Source organism: Emys orbicularis, chromosome 5 (assembly GCF_028017835.1).
Source record: "Emys orbicularis isolate rEmyOrb1 chromosome 5, rEmyOrb1.hap1, whole genome shotgun sequence".
NCBI lineage: Eukaryota > Metazoa > Chordata > Testudines > Emydidae > Emys > Emys orbicularis.
The window spans coordinates 82,515,023-82,533,220 of NC_088687.1; the positions used below are offsets into that span (position 1 = coordinate 82,515,023).

Consider the following 18,198-nt stretch of genomic DNA (forward strand, 5'->3'; position numbering starts at 1 on the left):
AACTGCATCAAACCACACACGCAGGCAGAGAGGCTCTCACCCAGCTCATGACTAAATATTTTCTAACCTCTGGATTTAAACCCCTAGCATCACAGGTACAAGCTGAATGTTTAATCTGCCAAAAGAATAACCCACGACCAGGAGTAGCAGTGCCACCAGCCACCCTGGAACCTACCCCAGGCCCAGGATTGGTGTGGCAAATAGACTTTACTGAGTTTCCCAGGACTCAAGGGTACAGGTACCTTCTTGTTTTAGTGGATCGATTCAGCGGATGGCCTGAAGCCTTCCCATGTCGCAACAACACTGCCAAAACAGTGGCTCTTAAGTTTGTCAAGGAAATTATTCCTCGCTTCGGCCTTCCTCAATGGATGGAATCTGATAATGGAACACACTTCACATCTCAAGTGGTTCAAAAGATATCAAGTGCTCTGCAAATCCCCTGGAAACTCCACACATCCTGGCGACCACAAGCCAGTGGAGTAGTGGAACGCACAAATCAGACGCTCAAGAGACACCTTTCAAAGGTCTGTCAGGAGGCCTCTCTTAAGTGGCCTGATGCCTTGCCCCTTGTGTTACTTCGCATTCGTGCTCTCCCTAAGGGTAGGATAGGGCTTAGTCCCTTCGAGATTATGTTTGGAAGAGCATGGCCTATGAATGGTACCCCAGTTCTGGCAGGGGAATGGGAAGTGGGGTGTGGTTTTTTGTCTCAGTACATGTGCCCTCTGTCTGCTGTTCTTTCTTTTCTTCACAGGTACACCAAAGATTCACAGCCTCTTCTGCTGGATGTCCCGGTCCCCTCCCTGCAGCCTGGTGACTCCGTTCTCGTGCGGACCTGGAAGGACGAGCCTCTCCAAGAGAAGTGGAAGGGACCCCACACCGTCCTGCTTGTCACCCATACAGCGGCAAAGGTCGAAGGACACAAGAACTGGATTCATCACTCTCGACTGAAAGCAGTGCCCGCTCCTAAACAGTGGACTGTCCAGCCTGCGGAGAAGACTGCTAACGACGATTTGGGACTTAAGCTGTTATTTAAAAGACAGTAAGGATCGCTGGGAATGCGTTGTGATCTTTCTGAACAGTCACGGCATACTCCCCGCGAAAACCCTGAGCATTGGTTTTATTTTCTCACAGAAGGCGGACCTGGCCTCTGTATTTGGTCTTGTTATTTTTTTGACTTGTTTAGTGTCAATAATTCTTTTTGTCTTTTGGGTATTTGGGTTTGTGGTACTAGTGCCTACAAATGGCTTCCTAATGGTTGGCATGGTAGCTGTTACAAAGGCTATCTTGCTCCTCCCCTCCGCATTCTACCCAAGGCTCCTTCAGGTCGTCCCAGGTACTATCGGTCCTTGAGAGCTACCTTAGAACCCATCAGTGAAGGAGACAGGTTTGGGATGATAGCCCTCCCTTCCTATGGGGTGGGACGACTAGCCCAACTTTACAGAAGACTATCTAAATTTCTCACCCAGTTTGCCAATGATACCCTAGCCATAGAGAAAAGCATAAGTTCTGAGCTGTACCAGCTTCGACTGCTGGCTTTGCAGAACCGACAGGCCCTAGATTATGTGTTAGCCTCACGAGGCGGGGTCTGTGCCCTTATTGGAGAAGAGTGTTGTACCTATGTCCCAGAGTTTTCACAGGACATTAACAAGCACATCTTGTCAGCTGAACGGGCCTTTAACCAGTGGAAGGCCCAGGAAGGGGAACCCACTATTTTGGATTCCCTTTGGGGTTGGATACCTGGTTTAGGGGAACTAGGGGATATAGGGGGAAACATTGTTCGCATCTTGCTCACAGGTGTGGTGATATGTTTTGTTCTTGTTCTTTTGCTCATTTGCTGTAAAGTGCTCATATGTAAGATTTGTACCTCTCCCTCCCCAGAAGTTCCTTTATACCCTCTCATTGATAATCCTGATTGTATGGAGCTTAATCGCATTTTGTCTTTAGAGTATGAGAAAACTCTGACAAAGGTTTGTTGAGTGTTCTCAAAGGAGGGATTGTTGGGGGGCTACTAGGCATAGCTACCAGGTAACTCGGGAGAGTGGAAGACCAAAGTGTCGATGAAGCTCTTTTGCTCTGGGCCTATCTGCACCCCCAAACCCCATCTTGTGAACTCTCACCTACTTCTGTGCTCGCTGCTTACAGGCTTTGTAGCAAGCTGAAGCAGAAATGTAAGGGTCAGCTTTTCTAGCAGGCAGACTGCTGTAAACAGGCCTTGCAAGGCCACAAGATAAGCAGGCGTATGGGAACTGTTCTAATTGTAACTGCTAGAGAAGGGAGGGGTGGGAGGTGTAAGAGGGAGTAACAGGACAAAGGCTTACACAGAGACTGCTTGAAGTATAAAAGGTAAAAGTTATTTGTATTTGTTGCACTGGATTTGAGACATGCTGGTCTCCTAGTGCCATTTCAGAGCTCTGAAATAAACTTGGCTTGCTTTCTCCCCTCGGTGTCTTTATTGGTGCCAAGCACACCGGGCAACGGACCATTTGAAGTCCGCCTCGAGCACTTGGGCGGTAACAAAGCTGTTGCTGCCTCATTGACCCTCCTGAGTTGAAACCCAAGAAGCTGTTTTCCTGCACAGATGCCCTCTCCAGCATCGGGCCAATCTGCACTGAGCCAAACAGGGGAGGGGCTCTCAGGGTGACCACGACAGGGGCGGCTCTATGTATTTTGCTGCTCCAAGCATGGCAGTCAGGCGGCTTTTGGCGGCGTGCCTGCGGGAGGTCCGCTGCCTCCGAAGGCTGCCTGACTGCCGCCCTCACAGCGACCGGCAGACCGCCCCCCGTGGCTTGCCGCCCCAGGCATGCGCTTGGTGCGCTGGTGTCTGGAGCCACCCCTGGAGCACGAGCTGCCCCGAACAGTGGGAGACCCATATTTCTATGGGCACAATGACACAGAAGGACAGAAAGGCATTTCCTAGGTTCCTTCCTTGGGGCCTCACATCGGGTCTCGTGCGGTCACGGTGCCGGGGCAGGGACCCAGGGGCCACGCGATGGGGCGGGCAAATCCCGATCCCCGGGAAACCTTCCCGCGCTGAACCAGACCCTGACCCTCCAGCCGTATCTTGGGCACGGAGCCTGGAGAGCACTCCCGGTGACGTCATAATCACTCATGGAACGGGACGGGACAGACGTTCTTATTTATGAGGTCGGTGCAGGCGGCCGCTTCCCTAAGCGCTCCCGGCTCCTGGTGGGAGGGCCCGAGAAGGACAACAACAGACACCAGTTCGAACCGCACAGCACGCTGGGAAGGCAGCTGGTTGCTGCTTCTCGGTTTCTCCCGCGGAGGGAAGAGGGCGGCCGCACCGGTAGTGAGGTCATAATGGACAGACGGAAGGAAGCGGCGAATCGGCTGCATCCGTTGTTCTTGGCTCCGAGAGCGGTCCCCGCGCGCCCGCTGCAGCGGCTCGAGGCGGGAGGGGGTCAGGGCTCGCTGGTGGTCGGGCTCGCGACTCGCGTGCAGGCGGGAAGCCGCTGCAGTAGCGGCCTCAGCCGGGGGCGAGGCGGGCAGGCGCCGCGGGGCCGAGCCGCGAACATGGCGGAGGCCGCGGCCTCAGAGCCGCTGGGCCGGAGCCGGCAGGAGGCGGCCTGGGTGGAGAAGCTGCGCGGGGACTGCGAGCCCGAGCACCACTGGCGGCACCGCCGCGAGTTCCTGCTGCGCAACGCGGGGGGCTCGCCGGCCGGGGACAGCGGGGCCCTGCAGCGCCTCGTCTCTCTCTCCATGGTGTGGGCCAACCACGTCTTCCTGGGCTGCCGGTGAGTGGGGTGGGCGGGGGCGGAGGGACACTGGCCAGGGTTGGGGCGCCCCGTTTGCGGGCTGATGGGCGCGCGTTTCCCTTGGAGACGTGCTGAGCTCGCTCCCGTTGTCTCCCCTGCCCAGGTACTCGCTGTCGGTGATGGAAAAGGTGCTGGAAATGGCTGAAGGCATCAAAGTGACCCATGCGCCCGCCCACACTACGAGAGATGAACTGGTTGCCAAGGTGAAGAAAAGAGGCATATCAAGTAGCAATGGTTAGCAGATCATAGCTGTGACAATTCCTAGGAGTCTAGAAAATGATTTTCAAATGTTGAGAACTTGCCTTTGCCCATCTATAATAATCGGGATTTAGTAGCTAGGATTTAAAACCTCCCAGGATAATAGTTTTATGTCAGTGCTAACTCTCATTTGTCAGTCTCAATGTTAAACTTTAAACATGAGAGTACAGTATCTTGCTATTTTAAGTGTTTTAGTGTTGCTGTTTGACTGCATCAAATGCTTCTGAATTACTAAGTTAAAAGTATTCTTTAAATAGGTTTGTCGATGTGTTGCAGGCATTTGTGCTCTGACCTTTCATCCCATTATATTGTGCTCACCGTAGGCTTTTCTAATAGTAATGATGACCAATGTGAAGCATATCCAACTTTATACTCATATTGGCTGTAAATGTGTCTAGTTTTAAAGAAATTGCCAGAAGAAAACAGTGCTTTGAAGAGATTTAGTAAACAAAATAGAGAGGTGTCCAAATCAAAACCTTGCATTTGAACCCTGGATCTATGTTTGTATCATAACACCCAGTTTAGCATATCTCTCTGCTACTGAAATGCCTTGGAATTTCAAGGTAACATTTGGAATCAGATTTCAAACTCTTGAGTTTGTGGGTGTTTAAGCCAGTGGTTCTCAACCTTTCCAGACTATTGTACCCCTTTCAGGAGTCTGATTTGTCTTGCATATCCCAAGCTCCACCTCACTTAAAAATACTTGCTTACAAAATCGGACATAAAAATACAAAAGTGTCACAGCACACTATTACTGAAAAATTGCTTTCTCATTTTGTCTGTATGAAATTTAGTATGTATTGACTTTTCTAGTGCTTTTTAAGTAGCCTGTTGTAAAACTAGGCAAATATCTAGATGAGTTGATATACCCCTGGAAGACCTCTGCCCGGGGTACACATACCCCTAGTTGAGAACCACTGCTTTAAACTAATCAGTTTTAGGGCCAGGTGAGATTTTTGTTTGGACTAATATCTCTAGAAACTTTAAATCAATTGCCAGTAGACAGGGAGCTATGCTTCTTAGTTATGGAAGTAAGGACATAACTCTATTTGTGTTTTTTAGAAGGGGTAGAGGAACCTTGCAAGAAACGAGCTGTTGACAAAAGTAGAGATTCTAAGGATGTTGGAAATGATTCTAAGTCGACAAAGACAGAAGTTTCCAAGGAGACCGAGAGCATGTTGCCGAAGAAAGAGGAAAAAGATGTGGGAAAAGATTCAGAGCATTCACTGTCATCCTCTATCTCAAACCAAGAAAAGAGCACAGTGCCAGGAACGGGAACAGAAACAAAAGCAGCTAATTATGAAACCACTACCATGCATAATTCAACTGCAGCACCTGCTTCATCTGGAACTGAGTCAAAAATGAATTATCATTCAAGTATGGAAACCAAACATGAAAAGAAGAGTACATTGCCCAGCGCTCCGCCGGTGGCGGCGGCTTCCAAAAGCGGCTCCCCGGCCAGCGCTCCGCCGGTGGCGGCGGCTTCCAAAAGTGGCTCCCCGGCCAGCGCGGCGGCGGCTACTAAAAGCAGCTCCCAGGCCAGCGCAGTGGCAGTTACCAAAAGCGGCTCCCAGGCCAGCGTGGCTACCACCAAAGGCAGCTCCCAGGCCAGCGCTCCGCCAGCAGCGGCGGCGGCTACCAAAGGCAGCTCCCAGGCCAGCGCTCCGCCAGCAGCGGCGTCGGCTACCAAAAGCAGCTCCCAGGCCAGCGCTCCGCCGGCTGCCAAAAGCAGCTCCCAGGCCAGCGCTCTGCCAGCAGCGGCGGCGGCTACCAAAAGCGGCTCCCAGGCCAGCGCTCCGCCAGCAGCGGCGGCGGCTACCAAAAGCGGCTCCCAGGCCAGCGCTCCGCCAGCAGCGGCGGCGGCTACCAAAAGCAGCTCCCAGGCCAGCGCTCCGCCAGCAGCGGCGGCGGCTACCAAAAGCGGCTCCCAGGCCGGCGTTCCGCCGGCAGCGGCGGCGGCTACCAAAAGCGGCTCCCAGGCCGGCGCTCTGCCGGCAGCGGCGGCGACTACCAAAAGCGGCTCCCAGGCCGGCGCTCCGCCGGCAGCGGCGGCGGCTACCAAAAGCGGCTCCCAGGCCAGCGCTCCGCCGGCGGCAGCTACCAAAAGCGGCTCCCAGGCCAGCGCTCCGCCGGCAGCGGCGGCGGCTACCAAAAGCGGCTCCCAGGCCAGCGCTCCGCCGGCAGCGGCGGCGGCTACCAAAAGCGGCTCCCAGGCCAGCGCTCCGCCGGCAGCGGCTACCAAAAGCGGCTCCCAGGCCAGCGCTCCGCCGGCGGCAGCTACCAAAAGCGGCTCCCAGGCCAGCGCTCCGCCGGCAGCGGCGGCGGCTACCAAAAGCGGCTCCCTGGCCAGCGCTCCGCCGGCAGTGGCGGCTACCAAAAGCGGCTCCCTGGCCAGTGCTCCGCCGGCAGCGGCGGCGGCTACCAAAAGCGGCTCCCTGGCCAGCGCTCCGCCGGCAGCGGCGGTGGCTACCAAAAGCGGCTCCCTGGCCAGCGCTCCGCCGGCAGCGGTGGCGGCTACCAAAAGCGGCTCCCTGGCCAGCGCTCCGCTGTCGGCAACGGCTACCAAAAGCAGCTCCCTGGCCAGCGCTCTACTGGTGGCTTCCAAAAGCAGCTCCCAGGCCGGCGCTCCACCGGTGGCTTCCAAAAGCAGCTCCCAGACTAGTGAAAGTCCCGCTAAAGTGTCATGGAAGCCATTAACAAGTGAAGATGCAAAAGAAAGACAGCCTTTTTTCAATAGACTGTACAAATCTGTGGCCTGGAAGTTGGTTGCTGTTGGAGGTTTTAGTCCCAATGTCAATCATGCAGAACTTCTAAACTCATCCATTCAATCTGTGAAAGCCACTTTAGATGTAACTTTTGTTCCACTGAAGGAACTTGCAGACTTACCTCAAAATAAAAGCTCTCATGAAAATATAGTTTGTGAACTGAGGTGCAAGTCTGTTTATTTGGGTACTGGCTGTGGAAAAAGTAAGGAAAATGCCAAAGCTATAGCTTCAAGGGAAGCTTTGAAATTATTTCTAAAGAAGAAAGTTATTGTAAAGATATGTAAAAGAAAGTACAAAGGACGTGAAATTGAAGATTTGGTACTTCTTGATGAAGAATCAAAACCCTCAAATTTACCCCCAGCTTTAAGAAATCCTCAAGAGATCCTGTAGGACACATAAGAACTGAGGGTTACTTTTGTACTCTGAAAATGTAGGCTTCCAGATATTTTGTATTTCTCAGTTTTGCAGAACAACTACATTATTGTTCCTTTCACGCGGTAGCAATTGTAAATAACTTCTTATAGATCACAAGAAGTGTGCATTTAAAGGTATGCCTTAATATAGAGCACACTAGCGTGCTGTTTTATTTGCTAAATAGTCTACCTAAGTCTTCTATTTTTAATTAAAAGATTAAGGTACAATTTGATTAAAGTCTAATAATTTTGTAATTCTTACAATTTGGTGGTAGTGTGCTCAGTTGTCTACCATGTCTTTTTAGCTGCATAGGAATGTATATAGGGACCATAGTACTTGAATGGTTGAAAGTTGTTAAATTTCAAGGAAAAGGTTGTCTGTTTGAAATTTGTTGCCCATAATGTTCACTATTCTTGTTTAAAAGAGAGAAAATAGTTGGCTGACTATTTTTATGAAAAGTTGTAACATTTTAAAGTTAATCCTAAAATAATATGTGATCCTGTTTAACATTATTACAATAGCAAATTGTCAGTAAATAATAATCAGGGTGATTTCAACCACCAAAACTCTTTAAGCAAATTAAACTTGTGAAATACCATTTACACTTCGTTTTTCAGATAAACATGGACTTCTATATAAGCATATTTTATGACTGCTACTATTAAAAATAATAAACTTCTGGGATATCCTCACTTTTAATATTTTGTTTTGGATATTAAATGCTTTGAAAACTGACCATTTTGATAAATGTTAGTAACATCTTTTTTGAAAAAAAAATCTTAGACATTAAACTGGGTCAGAAGCATCTGTGAAAATGATCAACAGAGCAGTACTTCTTTTTTTATATAAAAAGAAAAATGTACACTGGCTTCAGTGTGGATGGGTTTCAAGGTGTAGTTACTGGTGGTTCTTATTGTTTTTTTAAGATGCACAAGAGATACTAATGTAAAACTAGAATAACAATATTTTCCAATAAATAATGGAATGTATACTATTCCCACTCTATCATCAATTAAATGTGGGGCAGAGGAAATGCAGGTGCTTCTGTTGTGTTGAGTGTGTCTTCTGAATTGAGTTTACACATATTTTGTGCCTCATTTTACTCTGTTTACACACTCAGTACTCACACTGATATCAGGAAGTTTCATACAAAGATCAAGGGAAGCCATGGCCCTTTAGGTGCAGCAGTCTGGAAAGAATTATAAATGGAGTGTATAAAACACTGGATAATAAAAGTAATGGCTGAGAGCATGTTGTTCATAGTGTTTTTTCAATGCTGTGAAAGGAGTTTCTCAAATTTAAAATGGTGGTAGTTAGGCACTTTTTCTATGTAAAAATGTGCTATCTCACTCAACAGATCTGCTCTATACTATCAATATCAAATTCTACAACTGGTAGCACTGTAGAACTAATAAAAGTTGAGGAATGGTCTACATGGTTCTCTTCAGTCCTGTGAATTGACAAAACTACTTTCTGATTCCCGAATCTCTGATGGTATCATAGAAGGCAGAATACAGCTTGATGGTGAGTTTGCTGCACCAACAGTTGGAAAAAAAATTGTCATTAGATTAAATTTGATGGGTAAGAAAATGTATTGTACAGATGGTGTAGTGGTTAGGGTACTAGCTTAGGTTACTGAAGACTGGGTTCATTTTCCTGCTCTGCCACAGGCTTGGTGTGTGACCTTGGACAATACCTTTGAAGATCTGGACCTTAGTCTCTGCCTCGGTTTCCCATTTGTAAAATGGGGATAATAGTACTTCCCTACCTCAGAGGGTTGTGAAGGAGGATAAATACATTAAAGATTGTGAGGCGCTCAGATTCTATGGTAACAAAAGCACCTAAGCTCTAGACACTTGATTGCAATACATTAAAGTGATTATTCTATAACTATTTTGCATAATGAACTCATTGGTGGTAAAGTATGTAGCTTATGATTTCAGTGAGAGTTCTGTGTGCAGTGCAGCTGAAGAAGTGGCCCCATTCTCCTCCTCTTCCTCATCTACAAAATCCTCCTCCGTGTTGCGTGAGACTCGAAGCGGCATGTATGGGGCTCTGACCCAGAGCAACCGTTTGCCTCCTTTGTCTTTTGATAGGCTTGCCTGAGCTCCTTGACTTTCACGCAGCACTGCTGTGTGTCCCTGTTGTAGCCTCTGTCCATCATGCCCTGTGCGATTTTGGCATATATATATATGCTAATATATATATATATATATGCCAAAATCGCACAGGGCATGATATATATTATATATATATATATTAGCATTTATATCTTCTTTTTGATTGGAGTTCTGCCTGCACAGATTCTTCTCCCCCTACAGCAATCAGATTCAGTGTCTCCTGTTCGCTCCATGCTGGAGCTCGTTTGCGATTCTGGGGGGACTGCATGGTCACCTATGCTGCTGAGCTCGCCACGCTGACCAAACAGGAAATGAAATTCAAAAGTTCCTAGGGCTTTTCCTGTGTACCTGACTAGTGCATCGGAGTTGAAAGTGCTGTCCAGAGCAGTCACATTGGAGCACTGTGGGATAGCTCCCAGAGGCCAATAACGTCAATTTGCGTCGACCCAGCAAGGTCGATTTTAGCGCTACTCCCTTCACCGGGGAGGAGTACAGAAATCGATTTTAAGAGCCCTTTAGATTGATGGAACAGGTTGCTTGTGTAGACGCATTCATTATAAAATTGACGTAACGCAGCTAAATTTGACCTAACCCTGTAGTGTAGACCAGGGCTAAGTCTTTTGTGAAGCATTTCAACCCAGGATGGTTTAAATCCTGTTTTCATGGATGTTACTGCACTACCTGATTACCACCTCAAGTGAAGAATAAGCAAGGTGTCCTTTTGCCTTCTTTATACCCAAAAGTTCATTGTCTCTGCACCCTAGAGACGACAACTCCCTGGGATTTAGTCTCTGCTGTTTTCCCATCCTGTTTATGCCATAATGGCTTACAATGCATAATTTACATTTCACAGAGAGATCCACATCTTATTTCCTTTCTGGAAGAAACCTTTTCAACTGTCCCTGGTTACAGACTTTAAAACATAATTCTAGTAAGTCATATAATCACCAGTACATACATTTCACAATAATATTAATGACCTGTGTGATCCCAGTTTTCATTTGATACCTTACAAGATGCTATTTTTGGATAAATACTATGAAAAACAGGTGTTCTGCATAGTGAGTTTGTCAGGCCTGTTAAGAGTTGCTGATACAGAGTAGTGAAGCCTTTGCTAGCTGGCACCAATGGTTGTGTCACACTTACGTAGCTCAATCTAACACATTCTACAAAACTAAGACTAAGTAAACCAGACTCCAACATGAAGTTGTAAAGTTCATTGGCTGACTAGTGAGGCAGTGCTGATAAAAAGGATCTGGACTTGATGGCTTCAAACCCTAACATTAGACTTTTCTTTATTTTTAAACAGTTGTTTTGAGTTAAATTTGCCACAGTCTATTCTTATGTGCTTGTAGCATGTGGCTTCAAGCTTTTCTGCAATATCATAAATGGGAAATAGGAAATGACTGCCTCGGCAGGAATGGTCTAGATAATACTTAGTCCTGCCATGAGTGCAGGGGACTGGACTAGATGACCTCTCAAAGTCCCTTCCAGTCCTATGATTCTATGAAACGTGTGATGTTACATTTAGGTAGGTGGCTCAATCTAACATCACAAATTTAATTCCTAGGCTATATCTCTACTGCAAAAGGTGTGTTTTTAACTTGAGATCGCTATCTTGATGTAAAATCCTAGTGAAAACAAGGCTCTATAACTTTTATCTCAATTTAACTACTCGAGGTTAAACCCGCAGGGGTGGGGAGGTGGAGGAAATAAGGGTTGAACTTGACTAATTATATCAAGGTAAAAACTACTGGTGCCATGTATCCACTAGGATTTTACATCAAGATAGCTGTCTCATGTTAGCTATCTCTATGTAAAATCACATATTTTTTGCAGTGAATGAATACCCTTGGTCTAGACAAGGTTCTAGTGATTAGATGTTATAGGCATGTCATATATTACATGGCTATATATTCCGGTTGTTTATCCTATTTAAAATTTTACTGGACTTTTTCCTTTACAGCGTTGTCAGATTTCAGGAAATGGTTTGAAGGAGGCTGTACAGGACCAGGGACCTACCCAGGCAAGTGATAGCATGAGGCTTGTGGATGAGTGGAAAATAGATCCCTGATGCAGGGTACTACTGCTTCAGGTGGGAGCCTTGACATCTAGTTAAACATAGACCTATTAGATAATCAAGTCTATTCCTTTGCCAGGGCAGGATATTGTTCCTCTCAAACCTTCAAGGTAATTGCCCCTGTATTCCCATTCCATGATGCACTCCAGAAGTTAACAATCAGGTCTCAAGTCTTCTGGACATTACTTGTTTAGGGACAGGGACCCATGTTCTACTCACTTCTTACCAAAGTTTTAAGGCTGTACAGTCCCCAGCCATACATTGTGATATCCCCAGCAATCAGTGTGCCTAAAGGCCAGTACCTGCGCTGTGCTGTTGTCTCCAAGGTCAATGACGGTGATGATTTACCAGTGACCATACAACTCTTTCTCAGCGGAGTACATTTATTCCTAGGACAAGAGCATCACAGAAAAAAAAACATATAAAAACAAAACAAAAGGACTTAAATACACACTAAACATACCAAGAATCACCATATGGGAAGTCTGGAAGGCCAGTATAATTTCAATCCTTCAGCACAACTGGGGCCTCCTTGTTGTTCATTTCTATTTACTGGATCAGAAAGAAAGTGCTGAGTCTGTTTAAATACAGCTTTTTATACCAAAGCCTCTTTCTTTGTCTCCTAGTCTTTGGAAAACCCAGTTTTAACCCATATATGCAAAGGGCTCATATACCGTATACTGTTCACATACATATGTACTGTTGTTCATATACTGTATATTTATTAATTAATATAATTGCATCTTATTGGGAATGTGCACAAGACTCAATGGCTGGGCAAAAGACTATTCCACAGTCTGATATCTTTCAAATAGGAGACTCTAAGTCTAGATGGAATTATTGGTTACATTTCAGGATTGTTTGAATGTAGAATGTCTGTTTCGAACTGGGGTAACTTGAAAAATATATTTTAAAAAATTAACTATTTTGAGCATCAGGCAGCAGAAACCATTTCTAAACCCATAATTCATGGCATTCAAGGCCTCACTACTAAAAAATCCAATACAGTATGTGGTGTATAATATGCAAAACATTGCTAAGCTGTTTAGCAAAACACAAGTAAAACTTAAATTAATTGCAACAAATAATAAAAAGGTAAAGGAAAACCAGAAAGGTAAAGAAATTATTTGTACATGTTAACTACCACAACCAGCTCATTAGGGAATATTAAAAAAGGAAAACTGCTTGCCCTTATTAGCAATAAACTATTAGCTAAATCATATTGTCCTCCATGTATAACAGAAAAAGTGGTAAATTGGCAATATGTTAAATTGTGTAGGCAAATTCCCTTTAGCACAATTTGTAATTTGGGGTCAGTGACACTGTATCCTACTCAAGGCACATATTATTCAAATCAACTTTACTCAGTGTCTGGTCCCATATATAAATATCAATACTGGATCACAACACAGCAATATTTGATAACCTACTGAACAGACAGTAGCTTATTTATCTGGAAGACAGCATCTACAAAGAACAACTGGCTCTACCTTAACTAGAGGTGTAACATGCAGCAGTGAAAACTTGAGGAGCACTGCATATAATTTGTTGTGCCAGGAATGCTTTGGTATTGCAACTTCAGGGTGTGGCCATGATGGCTTGAATCAAAAGCTAAGCTGCTCCTGTCTCCTGCCCACGGAAGCTTACCACATAGTGACAACCAGCAGTAAGGGTAACCTATAATATGGATGGGCAGGACTATGTAGTAACTAATTACAAGGAATTTATAAATGGAGGCCTCATTTGTAGTGTCATTATTCCATATTTTTGTTTTACTCTTCATGTTTATAGCACTGTGGGACACACTGTAATAATGCCTATTCCAGTTTTCAAAATGAATCTATGGGCATGTCTACACTATGGGATTAATCCGAATGTATATAATTCAAATTTAGGAAACCGATTTTATAAATTCGAATGTATTCGGCCACACTAGGCACATTAATTCGGTGGTGTGCGTCCAAGCTACCGTACTAGCATCGATTTCCAGAGCGTTGCATTGTGGGTAGCTTTCCCATAGCTATCCCATAGTTCCCGCAGTCTCCACCCCCCTTGGAATTCTGGGTTGAGACCCCAGTGCATGATGGGGCAAAAAACATTGTCGCAGGTGGTTCTGGGTACAGCCTCCCCCTCCCTCCCTGAAAGCAACGGCAGACAACCATTTCGAGCCTTTTTTCCTGAGTGAACTCTGCAGACTCCATACCGCAGCAAGCATGGATCCCGCTCAGCTCCAGAACGCAGTCATGAACATTGTAAACACCTCGCACGTTCTCGTGGAGTTTATGCTTACCCAGGACCAGAAAAAAGAGGCGAGGAGGAGGAGGCGGCGACTGCAGCGCAGCGACAAGCGTGATGAGGACATGGACATGGACCGTGAATTCTCTCAGACCGTGGGCCCCGGTGCTTTGGAGATTATGATGTTAATGGGCCAGGTTATAGGCTTGGAACGCCGATTCTGGGCCCGGGAAACAAGCACAGACTGGTGGGACCGCATAGTGTTGCAGGTGTGGGACGATTCCCAGTGGCTGAGAAACTTTCGCATGCGTAAGGGCACTTTCATGGAACTTTGTGACTTGCTTTCCCCTGCCCTGAAGCGCCAGAATACCAAGATGAGAGCAGCCCTCACAGTTGAGAAGCGAGTGGCGATAGCCCTGTGGAAGCTTGCAACGCCAGACAGCTACCGGTCAGTCGGTAATCAATTTGGAGTGGGCAAATCTACTGTGGGGGCTGCTGTGATGCAAGTAGCCAAAGCAATCACGGAGGTGCTGCTACGAAAGGTAGTGACTCTGGGAAATGTGCAGGTCATAGTGGATGGCTTTGCTGCAATGGGATTCCCTAACTGTGGTGGGGCGATAGATGGAACCCATATTCCTATCTTGGCACCGGAGCACTAGGGTACCCAGTACATAAACCGCAAGGGGTACTTTTCAATGGTGCTGCAAGCACTTGTGGATCACAAGGGACGTTTCACCAACATCCATGTGGGCTGGCCGGGAAGGGTTCATGACGCTCGCGTCTTCAGGAACACCAATCTGTTTAAACGGCTGCAGCAAGGGACTTACTTTCCGGACCAGAAAATAACCGTTGGGGATGTTGAAATGCCAATTGTTATTCTTGGGGACCCAGCCTACCCCTTAATGCCATGGCTCATGAAGCCATACTCAGGCAGCCTGGACAGGAGTCAGGAGTTGTTCAACTACAGGCTGAGCAAGTGCAGAATGGTGGTAGAATGTGCATTTGGCCATTTAAAAGGTCGCTGGCGATCCTTACTGACTCGCTCAGACCTCAGCCAAACCAATATCCCCATTGTTATTACTGCTTGCTGTGTGCTCCACAATCTCTGTGAGAGCAAGGTGGAGACCTTTATGGCAGGGTGGGAGGCTGAGGCAAATCGCCTGGCTGCTGATTACGCGCAGCCAGACACCAGGGCGATTAGAAGAGCACACCAGGAAGCGCTGCGCATTAGGGAAGCTTTGAAAACCAGTTTCATGACTGGCCAGGCTACAGTGTGAAATTTCTGTTTGTTTATCCTTCATGAAAACCCGCCCCCTTTATTGACTCATTCTCTGTAAGGAACCCACCCTCCCCCTTCCCCCAGCTTGCTTTCAAAGGAAATAAAGTCACTATTGTTTAAAAATCATTTATTCTTTATTAATTGATTATAAAAAGAGGGAGAGAACCTGAGTGGGGTTTGGGAGGAGGATCAGCGGGAAGGAAAAGCCCACTAAAAAAAGGTTAAAAAAATGGCAGCCTTTTGCTTGGGCTGTCCACTGGGGTGGAATGGGAGGGTGTATGGAGCCTCCCCCCCCCCCGTGTTCTTACACGTCTGGGTGAGGAGGCTATGGAACATGGTGAGGAGGTAGGGGGGTTATACAGGGGCTGTAGCGGCACTCTGTTCTCCAGCAGCCGTTCCTGAAGCTCCACCAGACGCCGGAGCATGTCTGTTTGCTCACGCAGCAGCCCCAGCGTTGCATCCTGCCTCCTCTGATCTTCCTGACGCCACCTCTCATCTCGAGCGTCTCTCCTCTCCTCACGTTGGTCCCTTCTGTCCTCACGTTGGTCCCTCATGTCCTCACGTTGGTCCCTCCTGTCCTCACGTTCACTGGCTTCTTTCCTATACTTGCAAACCGTGTCCTTCCACTCATTCAGATGAGCTCTTTCACTCCTGGTGGATTGCATGATTTCTGCAAACATCTCGTCTCGCGTCTTCTTTTTCCGACGCCTTATCTGGGATAGCCTTCGGGAAGGAGGAGGGAGGCTTGAAACATTTGCAGCTGCTGGAGGGAGTGAAAAAAGGAGAGAATTTTTTTAAAAGATACATTTTTCAGAACAATGCTTATACTCTTTCACGGTGACAAATACTATTCACATTACATAGCACATGTGATTTCTGTGCAAGGTCGCATTTTGCCTCTTAATATTGAGTGCCTGTGGCTTTGCTGCTAGAGATCACAGACGCAGGTCCGGGCAACAGAATTCAGCTTGCATGCTGCCATGGTAAGCCACTGTCTTTAGGCTTCTGCGCCCTGCTTTCCCACATACCAAGCAAAGCCTGTTGTGCTGCAGTTTTCCTGTTAACCTTCAGCAGCAGAAAACAAGCTAACACCCCCCCACCATCCAATTCTCTGGGATGAGTGCTTTATCCCTCCCCCCACCGCGTGGCTGGTATCAGGGAAGATCCCTGCAGGAACCAAACTAACACCCCCCCCAACCCGCCATGAATTCTCTGGGATGAGTGCTTTATCCCTCCCCCCACCGAGTGGCTGGTATCAGGGAAGATCCCTGCAGGAACCAAACTAACACCCCCCCCCAACCCGCCATGAATTCTCTGGGATGAGTGCTTTATCCCTCCCCCCACCGCGTGGCTGGTATCAGGGAAGATCCCTGCAGGAACCAAACTAACACCCCCCCCCAACCCACCATGAATTCTCTGGGATGAGTGCTTTATCCCTCCCCCCACCGCGTGGCTGGTATCAGGGAAGATCCCTGCTAGCAAAACGCGAAAAGCTCCGGGCCAATCCTCCCCCCCCCTTTGCACTTGGCTAAATGCAGGGAAGGATTTCTTTTCAGCCACAGGCAAACAGCCCAGTAGGAACGGCCACCTCTGTCCCCTTAATTAAATTCCCTTATTTCAACCAGGTTACCCTAAGCGATATCACTCTCCTGAGGATTACACAGCAAGATAAAGAACGGATGTTGCTTGAATGCCAGCAAACACCGGGACCATACGCTGCCAGGCTTTGTCATGCAATGATACCAGATTACTTGCTACTAGCATGGCGTGGTCAAGTGTCCTACCATGGAGGACGGAATAAGGCTGCACTGCCCAGAAACCTTGTGGCAAGGCTTTTGGAGTACCTCCAGGAGAGCTTCATGGAGATGTCCCTGGAGGATTTCCGCTCCATCCCCAGACATGTTAACAGACTTTTCCAGTAGCTGTACTGGCTGCGAATGCATCCCAAGTGCTCAGGGCAAATTAATCATTAAAAATGCTTGCTTTTAAACCATGTTTTATATTTTAAAAGGTAAACTCACCTGAGGTCCCTTCCATGGGGTCATGGTCTTGGGTACTGGCTTGGGAGGCTTGGGAGGGTACTTCAGTCAGGGTGAGAAACAGATCCTGGCTGTTGGGGAGAACGGAGAGCTGGGTGCTCTCTGCCAGCTCGTCCTCCTCCTCCTCCTCTTCCCCTTCCGCGGAATCATCAGGTGTACCTGATGAGATTATCCCCATCTCGGAATCCACAGTCAGAGGTGGGGTAGTGGTGGCGGCCCCCCCTAGAAATGCATTTAGCTTGGCGTAGAAGCGGCATGTCCGCGGCTCTGACCCGGAGCGACCGTTTGCCTCCTTTGCTTTTTGATAGGCTTGTCTGAGCTCCTTGACTTTCACGCGGCACTGATCTGAGTCCCTGTTGTGGTCTCTCTCCATCATGCCCTTGGAAATTTTTTCAAAAGTTTTGGCATTTCGTCTTTTCGAACGAAGTTCTGCTAGCACTGAATCCTCTCCCCATATAGCGATCAAATCCAGTACCTCCTGTACGGTCCATGCTGGTGCTCTTTTTCGATTATCAGCCTGCATGGTTACCTGTGCTGATGAGCTCTCTGTGGTCACCTGTGCTCTCCACGCTGTGCAAACAGGAAATGAAATTCAAATGTTCCCGGGGCTTTTCCTGTCCACCTGGCCAGCGCATCCGAGTTCAGATTGCTGTCCAGAGCGGTCACAATGGTGTACTGTGGGATAGCTCCTGGAGGCCAATACCATCGAATTGCGGCCACACTAACCTTAATTCGGATTGACAATACCGATTTTGACGCTACTCCGCTCGTCGAGGAGGAGTACAGAAATCGAATTAAAGGGCTCTTTAATTCGAATTAAATGGCTTCGTTGTGTGGACGGGTCCAGCATTAATTCGATTTAAAGCAGCTAAATCCGAATTAAAGTCGTAGTGTAGACCAGGCCTATGATAGGAAGTGAGACCCAATAACAGGATGAAGTTGAAACTTACCTACCAGTTTTTAATGGGAATATTGATCCACTCACTTTAAATTTAAAATTATTACTAAACAGAAAAGACACACATTATTCAGATTAGCAATGACATGCACAAGGCAGAACAAGCCTTTTGACCGTATCCATGATGGAGAATCTTGAAATACTCATTTCCCACACTTTGCTTGTGTTATAAGGTGTATTAATTTTAGTTGCGTTAATTATGTATTGTCACTTACGCAGTTTGGTAAAACAAGTTACATATAAAGGCCCTCACCACTGTTTTACATATTAATTTAGC

General features: G+C 47.2%; 2 protein-coding genes across 2 annotated transcripts; both read left to right on the forward strand.

Annotated features, from left to right (window-relative positions):
• Positions 1 to 3,531: 3,531 nt before the first annotated feature.
• CDKN2AIP (CDKN2A interacting protein) lies at positions 3,532 to 5,175 on the forward strand. The gene is made up of 3 exons (XM_065404852.1): positions 3,532 to 3,752; positions 3,877 to 3,976; positions 5,094 to 5,175. Exons 1-3 carry the CDS (start codon positions 3,532 to 3,534, stop codon positions 5,100 to 5,102), a joined length of 330 nt encoding a protein of 109 aa, XP_065260924.1. The 3' UTR covers positions 5,103 to 5,175.
• A 31-nt stretch (positions 5,176 to 5,206) lies between these two features.
• On the forward strand, positions 5,207 to 7,898 carry LOC135879667 (CDKN2A-interacting protein-like). The gene is made up of 2 exons (XM_065405718.1): positions 5,207 to 5,627; positions 6,441 to 7,898. Exons 1-2 carry the CDS (start codon positions 5,207 to 5,209, stop codon positions 7,184 to 7,186), a joined length of 1,167 nt encoding a protein of 388 aa, XP_065261790.1. The 3' UTR covers positions 7,187 to 7,898.
• Positions 7,899 to 18,198: the final 10,300 nt, after the last annotated feature.

Bases quoted from the DNA above. Each gene is read 5' to 3' on its own strand.
- CDKN2AIP (XM_065404852.1), top strand. From the start codon at position 3,532: ATGGCGGAGGCCGCGGCCTCAGAGCCGCTGGGCCGGAGCCGGCAGGAG. The intron at 3,753-3,876 runs GTGAGTGGGGTG...TCCCCTGCCCAG, and splicing joins CACGTCTTCCTGGGCTGCCG to GTACTCGCTGTCGGTGATGG.
- LOC135879667 (XM_065405718.1), top strand. From the start codon at position 5,207: ATGTTGCCGAAGAAAGAGGAAAAAGATGTGGGAAAAGATTCAGAGCAT. The intron at 5,628-6,440 runs GCAGCTCCCAGG...CTCCGCCGGCAG, and splicing joins CAGCGTGGCTACCACCAAAG to CGGCGGCGGCTACCAAAAGC.